The sequence below is a fragment of the Carlito syrichta genome, unplaced genomic scaffold (assembly GCF_000164805.1).
Source record: "Carlito syrichta isolate Samal-C Ts95f unplaced genomic scaffold, Tarsius_syrichta-2.0.1 Scaffold288168, whole genome shotgun sequence".
NCBI lineage: Eukaryota > Metazoa > Chordata > Mammalia > Primates > Tarsiidae > Carlito > Carlito syrichta.
In genome coordinates, this window is record NW_007232264.1 from 86,640 (window position 1) to 98,645 (window position 12,006).

General features: G+C 48.1%; 1 protein-coding gene across 2 annotated transcripts in view; it reads right to left on the reverse strand.

The window, feature by feature from the left end:
* The window catches only part of GABBR2 (gamma-aminobutyric acid type B receptor subunit 2), a 280,913-nt gene that overhangs the window by 13,682 nt on the left and 255,225 nt on the right, over nucleotides 1–12,006 (reverse strand). For both annotated transcript variants that reach the window (XM_021710138.1, XM_008053452.1), the window contains 3 exons: nucleotides 9,624–9,734; nucleotides 5,612–5,836; nucleotides 2,045–2,227 (listed from right to left, as the gene is read on the reverse strand). In XM_021710138.1, the coding sequence (XP_021565813.1) occupies nucleotides 2,045–2,227; nucleotides 5,612–5,836; nucleotides 9,624–9,734 (519 nt within the window). The remainder of the gene's footprint in view (nucleotides 1–2,044; nucleotides 2,228–5,611; nucleotides 5,837–9,623; nucleotides 9,735–12,006) is intronic.

Sequence of the window (12,006 nt, forward strand, 5' to 3'; positions counted from 1 at the left end):
ACGCCCGGCTAATTTTTGACTTATTGTAGAGATGAGGTCTCGCCAAGTTGTCCAGGCAGGTCTCAAACCCACGGGCTCAGGCAATCCACTCACCTCGGCCTCCCAAAGCGCTGGGACTTCAGGCTGAGCCACCGAGTCCGGCAATAATTATTATTGATACCTAAGAGAGCCCTCAGTGGAAAGAACAGATATGCAGGTCTAGTCAGCACTGAGCTTCACACTGTCATGGAGACTGAGACCAGCAGGGGCTCATCCCGGGGAGTTAGTCAGGACGGGTCCCAGTCATCCCAGGTTACAGAAAAATCAGGTGCAAGTCCTGGGGTCATTCAGCCCCAGAGAAGCCTGGGAAATATGTGTATTGGTGGTGGTGAGGGGTGGTCACTGGGGGGGCTACTATGGTATAAAGGAGGAGATCTTCTAAACTGTGAAGTGCTGTTCTGATGTCAGGAGCAGGGTCATTAAATTGCTTAATAAGTTTTCACGTAAAGGAGGAGATACCCCTTTTTATGTGACTCATGGCAGAGCAAGGATCAAAGGATGGGAGCAACAGGAGGCCAGATTGTGATTCAGTTCCAGGAAAAACAACCCAGACATTTGGGGTTTTTAGCAGCGACTTGGGTTTCTTAAAGGGAGTGAACTCTTCATTGCTGGCACGTGCAAGTAGAAGTGAAATGTCAAGGCAAAGAAATGTGGTATTTCTTTTTTTAATTTCTTGAGTGGAGGGTCGCACTCTGTTGCCCAAGCTGGAGTGCAGTGGCATGATCACGGCTCACCACACCCTTGGCCTTCTGGGCTCAGGTGATCCTTCTGCCTCATCTCCCAAGTAGCTGGGACTATAGGCACATGCCACTATGCCTGGCTCATTTTTTGATTTATTGTAGTGATGAATTCTCACTATGTTGCCCAGGCTGTGGTGTTAATAATTATGAAGAGGCCTGATATTGAAACAGAACCTGCTATGGGTCATGGGGGACAGAAGCCCTTCCTACTCTGCTCTGGTGGCTGAAGGTGGGCTGTCCCATCCTGAAGCAGTCATCTTTAAGTGCAGACAACAGTGTAGTGGCTCTCTGTGGCAGACTACCGTGAGCCCCCAAGGGGCTGCCAGATATAGCAAATAAAATACAGAAAGCCCAGTCAGAATAGAATTACCTTTTTTTAGGATGAGACGATAAGTCCTTTTTTTAGTATGAGTATATCCCAAGTATTGCATGGGATATACTTACACTGAAATTCAAATTTACCTGGGCATCCTGGATCTAACCTGGCAAATCTATCTTTCACTTTTCCCTTTCAATTGTCCATCTAGAGACTGTGTTTCCCTGCCTCCCCTGTGACCAAGTGTGATCATGTAAGTTCTTGCCAGTGTCACTGGGGCAGAACCAAAATTTGAGCTTTGGTGGGGGCACAAAACAATCTGGTTGTGGTTTCTCAGGAATGCTCGAGAACTCTCAGGACAAAGGTGAGGTCTGGCTGCAGCAAATTCTCCCTCCCAAAAGCTTCTTTTTACTTCTTCTTCTCTTGTGGTACATCATATAGATGTGGGTGGTTACTGGGCTGTGTTGGGAGAGTGAAAGATAGAGGAAGAGAGAAGAAGAGAGAGACAGACAGGGAGAGAGACACAGACAGACACCCAGAGCAAGCGAAAGGGAGAAAAAGGGGGGGGAGGGGGGAGAGAGAGAGAGAGAGAGAGAGAGAGAGAGAGAGAGAGAGGCAGAGAGACACTGATTTAGGAAACCATGACAATCTGGAAGCTCGCAAATCTTTATGGATTCCTTTCTTTCTGATGATGGCTTGAATCAGGTATTGCTGGACTCCAAGACTCCAAGAGCCTGGGTCAGGTGGGCAATAAACTCGCGTTGGCTTCTGACAAGCTGCCTCTATCTGTTTGATGTGAGCCCTGGCTCCTGCAGCTGGAACCTCAGCAGATGCGATGTACGTCTGCACCATGCTGTAGGGATGGTCTAGAGGAGCCTGGGAGGCCCTGCACAGGACAGATGGCTGCAAATGGGAGCACGGGGCCCACTGACAGGTCTGAGGAAGGTACCTCTGTGATCTTCATTCGCAGGCGGTGGTTCTCTGACTGCAGGCCCTCCAGACGGGATGTGCTTGCTTGGTTCACACTGGTGACTGAGGTGGACGTTTTAGAGTCCTCTTTCTTCTGATTCTGAGTGAACTGGAATCGCCTGTTCTGAGTTGCTGCGTCTGGGTTTGTTCTCAGAGTGATGAGCTGAAAGGACAAAGGTGGGAGCAGGGTTGAAGAGAGAATCCTGGGTCCTTCTTCCCATCCCTCTCGAGCCCCTCCCAGTAGGTCCTGCACTGGAGGCAACAAGGATTGCGGGAAGGACACAGGTTGGGCATCAGGGGCCCTGGGCTCAGGCCAGGCTGTGCCATTCACCTGTGTGTGACCCTGAGCAGGCCCCTTTCAATGTCCTTCCCGGCCACCTGACCCTGATGCCACCTGCATCCTCACCATCTTGCAGAGGCCACCTGGGCCCCTGAGGCTTAGCGCTTGGTAAGGCTTGCTCTGCCTTAGGTCTTGCTTCCTGTGCAAAATAAACCCTGGGCATGACAGTTGAGAAAGCAGTGGGATAGAGGAGAGTGCAGGCCTCTGTTTGTTTGCATTAGTGAATTTTGGGGACAGCTTGGCAACTAGCTCTCTCACCGATAAGAGCATTTGTTTGGATGCTTAAGACAACACACATTTATTATCTCACAATTCCGGTGGGTCAGGAGACTAGACATCACTTAGCTGAACCTAAAGACATTTTTAAAAACGTTTATAGATTAAGGGGGTACAAGTGCAGTTTTGTTGCATATTCCATGGTGGTGAAGTTTGGGCTTTTAGTGTACTGGTTTCCCAAAGAGTATCTATTACACCCAATAGATAATTTATCATCCCTTACCTCTCTCACCCTCACATCTTTTGGAATCTCCAATATCTGTTGTTATACTCTTAAGGAGATTTTAAAATATAAGACAAAAAGCTGCACTTGACCCTGATTTTGCTGACCTTGATCAGCACTAGAGAGCAGGGGTTGAGTGAGCCATGGCTCTGCCCGCCAGGACCTGTCATCGTCCAGAGGTATGGGGTGGCAGAGAAGGAAGGACTCCGTCTTCACCAGGCCAGAAGGCATCAAAGACAAAGTGCCCACCGTGGTGCTGTGGCCTGGGCTGGGCCCTGTGGAGGATCTGGAAGGTTGGTGGGGATAAGGGAACTCCAGGGGGGAAGAAAGGGCAGCTTATGCAAATGCAGGGAGTCCTGGAGCTCAGAGCACTTATGGGGAAGGACAGTCTGGATGGTGGGCAGGGTTCTCTGGGGAGACTGGAGAAGACCCAAGGGTCCTGAAAGCCAGTCCACATTAGGGACATGATCCTGGAGCCAGGGGAACAATGAGGAATGATTAGGGGACAGAGTAGAGTGGTGTGATCAGAGCTAGGCTGAGAGAATCATCTGGTATCTTTGACAGGATACAGAGAGCATCAGAGTGCAGGCAGAGGAGTTGTGACCTTGCCCTGGAGCCTAGGCAGACGCAGACAACTAGAGGATGAAGGTGTATACATCAGAGGTATTCTAGCTCAGAGCTTACAGTGCCTAGGGACTGACTGGGTGCGCAGAAGGGTGCAGGCACCATAGGTAGCCTATTTCCCCAAGTGGATCCTCTCTCTTAGGCTGATGCTCTCCAACCGCAGTCAGGAACTCTGTCCCAGCTCTGTTTCCTGCTCCTTCTTTTACTCTTAAGACCCACTGGGGTCAGGCTTCCCTCTACACAGTCCACCCTGCTACGGGGAGCTCCCAAGAGGTCACGGCCTTTGGTTTACCCACCCGCTGCCAGGTAGGGTGATGTGTGAAAAATATCTCTTCAGTGTGGTGGTCCCTGAAGGCCAGCTCTTTGAATAAATGGAAAATGTAAGTGGATATTAAAATGGTTATTAATACTACTTCTGTGACTCTATCTTAAGGGAATGACTGGAAACAAGGAAAATGTGTTATGCAGAAAAAATGTTAATTGATGATATGTTAATAAAAAATCTGCAAGCAAATGTAATGTTCACTAATAAGAGATTAGTGGACTGTAAATCATGGGACTCCCCCTTAATGATGGTTACAAAGGACAAAAGTTAAGTGAAAAAGGCAAATTACAAAACAATTACAAAATAGTATGTGTGTGTATGTGCGCATGCGCATGTGTGGTGTGTGTGTGTGTGTGTGTGTGTGTGTGTGTGTATGTTTGTTTTCTTTTTTAGAGATGAGGTCTCACCAAGTTGCCCAGGATGGTCTCAAACCTCTGGGCTCAGGCAATCCTCGTACCTCAGCCTCCCAAAGTGCTGGGATTACGGGCATGAGCCACCACACCGGGTAACATATGTGTTATAGTTATGGCTACATCTTAAAAAGCACCACTTCCGGCCAGGCTCGGTAGCTCAGCCTGTAATCCCAGCGCTTTGGGAGGCCCAGGTGAGTGGATTGCCTGAGCCCGCGGGTTCGAGATCCGCCCAGGCAACTTGGTGAGACCTCATCTCTACAATAAATCAAAAATTAGCCGGGCATGGTAGCACACGCCTGTGATTCCGGCTACTTGGAAGGCTGAGGTGGAAGGATCACCGGAGCCCAGCAGGTCGAGGTTGCGGTGGCCGAGAGCGTGCCACTGCTCTCTAGTCTGGGCGACGGGGTGAAACTCTAACTCAAAAAAAAAAAAAAAAAAGCACTACTTCCTAGCCATTAAAATAAGACTGTAAGGAAACACATGAAAAAACATTAACAGTGAAGACCACTTCAAACAAAACATTACCGGTGATTATTTTGGGGTGGTGGGCCTATGGGAGATTTCTGGAAAAAAAAAAAAAAAAATCTGGCTTTTACATCTCTGCATTTTATAAACTTTCTGTCACATGAACCGTATTCATCATAAAAACAGAATGTAGGCTGGATGTGGTGGTGGCTCATATCTGTAATCCCAGCACTTTGAGAGGCTGAGGTGGAAGGATCACTTGAGTCCAGGAGTTCAAGACCAGCCTAGGACACATAGCAAGACCTCATCTCTACAAAAAAATTTAAAAAATCAGCAGGGTGTGATGGTCAGTGTCTGTAGTCCCAGCTACTTGGAACGCTGAGGCAGAAGGATTGCCTGAGTTCAGGAGATCAAGGCTGTGATAAGTCATGATTGTGCCACTGCTCTCCAGCTTAGGTGACAAAGTGAGATTCCGACTTAAAAAAAAAAAGAAGGCTGGGCTCGGTGGCTCAGTCTATAATCCCAGCACTTTGGGAGGCCAAGACAAGTGGATTGCCTCAGCCTACGGGTTCCAGACCAGCCCGGGCAACTTGGTGAGACCTCTTCTCTACAATAAATAGGAAATTAGCCCGGTGTGGTAGTGTGTGCCTGTAGTTCCAGCTACTTGGAAGGCTGAGGCGGAAGGATCACCTGAGCACAGTAGGTTGATGCTGGAGTGGCTGTGAGTGTGCCACTGCACTCCAGCCTGGACGACAGAGTGAGACTCTGACTCAGAAAGAAAAGAAGAATGAGTGAAACTTTTAGAAAATGGAAGAAGCCCAGAGATTTCCCTGTGGTGGAGACAGAGGCTGAGGCCGGGCAGTGAAGGCCCCCGCCCATACCTTTGGCACAAACACCAGGCAGAGGGTGATGGTGCTGCAGAAGATGATGACCAGAGCCACGATGCAGAACTGCACGTTGGGCTGGTCCCGGGTCAGGAAGGAGACGGCGGCCCCTATGATGCACATGATGCCCACGTTGTAGACGCTCATTCCGATATACTTGCTGTCGTTGAGTGCGGGGATGCTGACGTTGCGGGTCTCCCAAGCTAAGAAACAACCGAACAACTGAAATGGTGAACAGAAAGGGGAGATGGTCGTTACCAAGGGGGGCACACGCTCTCTGTTCTGAGAAGCTGCGGAACGGAGGGTTACTCAGCCGGCGGGGCTCGGGGGAGGGAGGCTGGGGGGCTTTGCCTTTGGCCAGGTCTTCTGGACTTCGCTATCTGTCTCTGCTTGTGGCCCTGAGGAAATGCAGTTGGGGGTAGGGGGTGACAGCTGGCTGGCACTCCTTCACTCCCACGACTTGATCACACACAGATTCACTGGGGGCCACAGTGGGAAGAACTTGCGGTAAGATCTCAACCTCCTCCCTCGGCTCTCTAGGGAACACTAAGGCCCAGAGAGGAGGAAGAGGCTAGCCCAAAGCCACACAGCTCTATGGTGGCAAAGTGGACTGTCGCTAGAAGTTCAGTCCAGTTTTTGTTTCTGTTCAACGAGGCAGAGCTTTCCTGTCTGGGACTTCTGTTATCCCCTAATGTACACAGCCAACTAAAATAGAGACCATGTTTCCCAGTGGGCCTAAAGGCTAGGTGCAGTGTGATACTGGGTTTTGGACATTGCCTGTATGTGGAGTGGGCGTGTACAAGTTCTGGGAAGTGTCTTTAGAGGGAAAGGTGTTGCTTTTCCTCCTTCCTAACAGCTGGAGTGGAATGTGATAGGTGGAGCTTCAGCAGCTGTGTTAGACCATGAAGCCAACTTAGCCCCGATGTGAAAACTGTGTGATAAGGATTGCAAAGAGCTGAGATTCCAGGAGCCTCACCCCAGCCTAGACTGCTTAACTCTGGACTCAGTTTACTTGAGAGGAAAATGTTCTACCCCTTTAACCACTATTCTTTTAGGCATATCTGTCACTTGCAACTCTCCTTCTGACCAACACATCTCTCGACAGACGTGGATGGGGTGGGGACCAACTTGGATCTGAAGCAGAGTATTAAGGGTTTAGTCCTAGAAGTGGCCTAACAGGAGGGCAGGCTTCAGGGACAGTGCAGGTGGGTGTAGGGGAGGGCGGAAGAGCTGAGACTCCTGACTGGTCCGGGCCTCTGTCTGGTTTCAGCCCTTCCTGGAGGCCTTCTTACCAAGCCCTTTCCACTTCGGCTTCAGCAGGGCAGCCTGGGCCATATGACAGCTGTGTGAGCCATTTAACATCACGCAGAGGACCTACTTTTGGAGGTTTGATTTATTTTGTCAGCATGATGTCATGTGTTGGAATCTGGTTGGACACAAGGCTGGGGGAATCTGGAATCTGCTCTGCCATCCACTGGCTGAGTGACTTTGGGCAGGTCATTGAACCTCACAGAACCTCAGTTTCAATGACTGTGAAATGGAAATAGAAAAATAGTAACACTTATCTCACGGGGTTTCTGTGTGGATAAAAGGAGGGGGGATAAACATGAAAGCACTTTGTTGACTGAAATATTCTGTATAAAGGCAAGTTCAAAGTTATTTTGTAATTGATATTATTTTACATAGCCACGATAGTTTTCCTTTCCCATCCTTTATCCTTTTTCTAAATGTGTTGTCATAGAACCTGATTTCTTCTTATAGAAAAATTCCTTTTAAAACAAGGAACCAGAAGCCCAGGAACTAGATACTGAGTGGGAGAAGAAAACTGGCGCCTGCTGAAAGCTTGTTTTGTGTGGGTTCCTTTGCACGCCACCCCCTTGAGTCCCATAGTGGCCGTGTCATCTTGCAGAGGAAGTGGAGGCTTGGCCAAGTGCAGCACCTGCCTGGGTTCCCACGGTGATGAGAGTCAGGGCTGAGCGGGTGCCTGGCCTCAGCCTCTCTGACTGGAGAGGTAGCTGTTGACAGGGCACCAAACCACCATGAAAGTCTCCAACAGTCAATAAATGTGGGCAAATCTGGGGACTTGGTGGCTGGTTGCAAACCTCTGAAGAGTGTCAGGAGGAAACAGAGAGTAACTTGTTCTTAGGCCTTCTACACCATTTAGAGTATGTGTGAGGAACCTTCCACAGCCTCCTGGATCAAGAGTTTATGACTAAAATCCTAATCCCGTGCCTATCCTTTCTGTTCAAGAAGCATGGAGTCTCAGAGAGGGAAAGAGGGTACACGGCATGTTCTGCAATTTCAGAACAGAAGAGGTAGGGGTGGGAGTGGAATTTTAGTCATAAACCCTAGGACCAGAAGGCTGTGGACAGTTTCTTGCATATACTCTAATTGGTAAAGCATTTGTGCTGTCAAATATAGCTCTCACTGACATAAGCTGGCTGAAGGTATTAGCTTCACTGGAAGAGACACAGTCATCTCCAACCACTTTTGGAAGTAGGTGGGAGAGGATAATGAGTGATCAAAACATTGCAGATAAATCCAGTTTAAAGATGTCAATATGATTCACCATCATCTAATTTCATGGAGTCTTGGAGTCAAGGAACATCAGTGCTCGAAGGATTCTGGAGAGTCTAGTTTCACTTTCTTTACTCAACACAGGTTGGGGAAGCTCAGATCATCTACATGGCATGCTTCTCGTGACAGCAGCTTGTCCTTCTTGGGGGCTCCATGACACCTATGGACACTGCTCCCTGTTACACAAACTCTGTCTTTATAAGAAGTTGAGATCTGCCTTCTGGCAACTTAGCCTGACACAGATGGTTCCGCCTTTAGGTCTGTGCCACCCGTCTCTGGCAGCTCTTCCAAGTTCCTGGTGACCATGTTCTCTGAGCGTGTCCTTGTCCAAGCCCACCTCTGGTCAGTCCTCAAGTTCCCACTTCCATTCTGGGCACCTCCTGTGGACACCTCCAGGTCGCCTTGTGGGGCCCAGATTGCAACCCAGTGTTCCTGCTGTCTGCATGAGGGGCTCAAAAGACCTCTATGGAAGCCACGAGAGGGTATCCACTGGTATGACGTGGGAACAGTCTTTGCCTAGGGCCCTCTAACACATGCCCATCTTGTGTGGCCCTTGAAGGACACAGGATCAATCAGTAACAGTTCTCTGAGGCAGCAGCCGGTAAGAATGCATTTGAGTGGCACAAGAAATCCCAGTTTGTTTGAATTTTAGGGAGGGTTTCATTCTTGGCCTCCGAGTGGGGGGCCACACAGAGGTGGATGTAGCTTAACTTTCCTGTGGAACGGTCTGAGGAAGGTGCAGTGGCCAGATTCTGGTGACTGGAGGGATTTAAGTGGAGGCCTGGTTTGCACAGGACGGGAGAGAAGATTCAACGATCAACCCAGGCTGAGGTAGGGCGGGGCTGACCTTCCAAGTCCTTTCTAACTTTGAAATTCCACAATTGTGAAATTTCACAATTGCAGGCTTGGTATGTGATCTTTGATTTCAATAGATAAACCACGTGGAAAGAGTGCTGGGTTCAGAGATCAGGGGTTAGCCTCTGACAAATCATTTAACCTCTCTGAGGCTTACTTCCCTCATCTATAAAATGGGGGTGATTCCACCCACCGCTGTGGATTTAGAGAAGAGCCACTGAAATTTTGGAAGTCACGTACTGGATGTCGACAGTCTGCTCTCCCTAGGAGCAGTACAAGACAGCTGTGAGGCACACTCACAGTTTTGGGGTTACTCTCTGATTAAGATCTTGGCTCTGCCACTTACTAGCTGGGCGACCTCAGGCAAGATACCCAGCCTCAGTGTCCTCATCAGTGCAATGGGGGTGTTATCTGTACCTATCTCATGGGGTTGTTGCGGGAACTGAGACAGCATGTGGCAGATACTGGGTCTGGCAAGTAAGTGCTTAGTCATGGGGGCTCTGTTTATTTTTATGTTGACAGAGAGAGAGGCCCGACAGAGAAGTGTCCCCAGCTCCATCTCTGGCTGTGCACCTACCATGAGAAGCCCCTTGTAGGCGTAGACGATGCCGAGCCAGATGGTCATGTGGGTGTTCTCACAGTGCTCCAGGAGAGGCCGGATGGAAATGTCCCGTCCTGCTGGGTCCGGCTATGCAAAGAGAACACAAACACTTCAGGGATGGCAGTGGACACCCTTCCAGCAGCCAGGTTCCTGTCTGAGAGTCTTTTTCTCTCCCATGAGCCATAGATTGTGCTGCCCTCAGGATCCCACCTCTGTGTTTCACGGGTGTGGGGTGCAGGCCTCAACTACCATTGACTGCCTTTTGTTTGCTGGTAGCAATTCAGCCCTGCACTCCAGTTGTCTGCATTCTTCATGCCTCTCCACCCTGAGTTAGAGCTTCTGAGGGGACTCTAAGACTCAGACTAGAATTCTAGGACTCTCTTCTGTGTCCTTCAGGCCCAGCATAAGACCTGCCCAGAGCAGACACCTCTAACATTTGTTGAAAGAGTGAGGGTAAGAAATAATGAGGCACAAAGTTAGGGTAGGAGGACTCCAGACATCTCTGGGGTTAACTTGGGCAGCTGGAGGATAAAGGATATACCAGCCCAACTAAGCCTGGGGCCTGCCAAGTCCTTCTGAGGAGAACTTGTTGTCCACCACTCCCAATGCTGGACCAGTCATGGCAGCCATGTTATGTACCACATGACCCATCCTGGACCAGAGATGACTGGAAAAGGAGTGAGCACCTGACCCCAGGAGAGGATTCTTTCTCAAGAATTTGAATTGGGAAACTCAGAAAGAACAAGCCAGATAGTAGCAACAGGAGCAAAAGACACTCAGGGAATGAAACAATATCTAACGTACATTTATTATTTCTGAGCCATTTGAGAGTAAGCTGCAGACATCCTGACCTTTCATGCCTGAAGATCTTAGCCTATATTTCCTAGAATAAGGAGATTCTCTTATACAACCACATACACTTACCAGAGTCAGGAAATTATTTAACACTGATGCAGTATATTATCTAATATACTATCCATTTTCAAATTTGGCCAATTGGTCCAATAATTCCTTTATACCTTAAAAAAAACTGTGGTTTTACCAAAGCAGGGTCTAACTCTGGATCACGTATTGCATTTACCCGTGATGTCTCTGGTTTCCTTTCAAATAATTCCTCAGTCTACTCTGGTCTTTTATGTCATTGATATTTCTAGGCCGGTTACTCTGTAGAATGTCCCTTGCTTTGGATTTGCCTGAATGTACTTTCATGATTAGATTCAGCTTATGCATTCTTGGCAGGAATCCTACATAAGTAGGATTCACTTCAGGGGCACTTGATGGCACTTTGTGATGGTACCTGTGATCACTTGGTTGACGTGATGTTTGTCCGATCTCTCTACTTGAAAGGTACCAATTCCCCTTTGTAATTAAGAAATCTTCTGTGGGAGCTACTTTGATATCGTTCTGCCACAAACATCTACTCGGTGTTTCAGCACCCACTGATGGTTCTTGCCTGAGTCACTTATTACTTTGGTAGTTGCAAAAGGGTGATTTTCTAACTCTACCATTTCATTTAAACACTTGACATTCTCCGGCAAACAAGAGTTGTCCTTTCCTCTCATTTATTTACACATATCGGTATGAACTCATGGGTTCCCTTCTAATTCAATGTCTTATCCATTGCTATCATTAGTCATTTTAAAAAAATTTTTTAAATTTTTAAATTTTTTATTTTTGAGTTGGAGTCTCACTCTGTCGCCCAGACTGGAGTGCAGTGGCCGCTCCCGGTCACCGCAGCCTCGACCTGCTGGCTCCGGCGATCCTTCCGCCTCAGCCTTCCGAGTAGCCGGAATTAAGGCGCGTGCTACTACGTCCAGCTGATTTTTTGATTTATTGTAGAGGTGAGGTCTCGCTGCACAGGCGGGTCTCGAACCCACAGGCTCAGGCAATCCACTCACCTCAGCCTCCCAAAGGCGCAGGATTACAGGCTAAGCCACCGAGCCCGGCTGAGTTTTCCTTAATTTTTAAACGAAAATGTTCAAGTTGAGAAAACTTTTTAATGAACACCACATATCCACCACTTAGGCGATACAATTAACATTTTATTATATTGTGTCTGATTTATTTCATATCTTCCATCTCTCCTTCTGTCAATCCATCTTATTTTTTGAATGCATTTCAAAATGAGATTGCTTCAGTCCTAAACACCTAAACATGATATGAGCATGCACATAATTAACTATAGTTTAGTATATTTTTGTGTGTGTGTTTTTCTCTTGAGGTAAAATTTACACACAACAAAATACACAGGTATTTTTTCTTTTCTTTTCTTTTCTTTTCTTTTTTTTGAGTCAGAGTCTCGTTCTGTCATCCAGGCTGGAGTGCAATGACATGCTCATGGCCACAATAGCCTGACTTC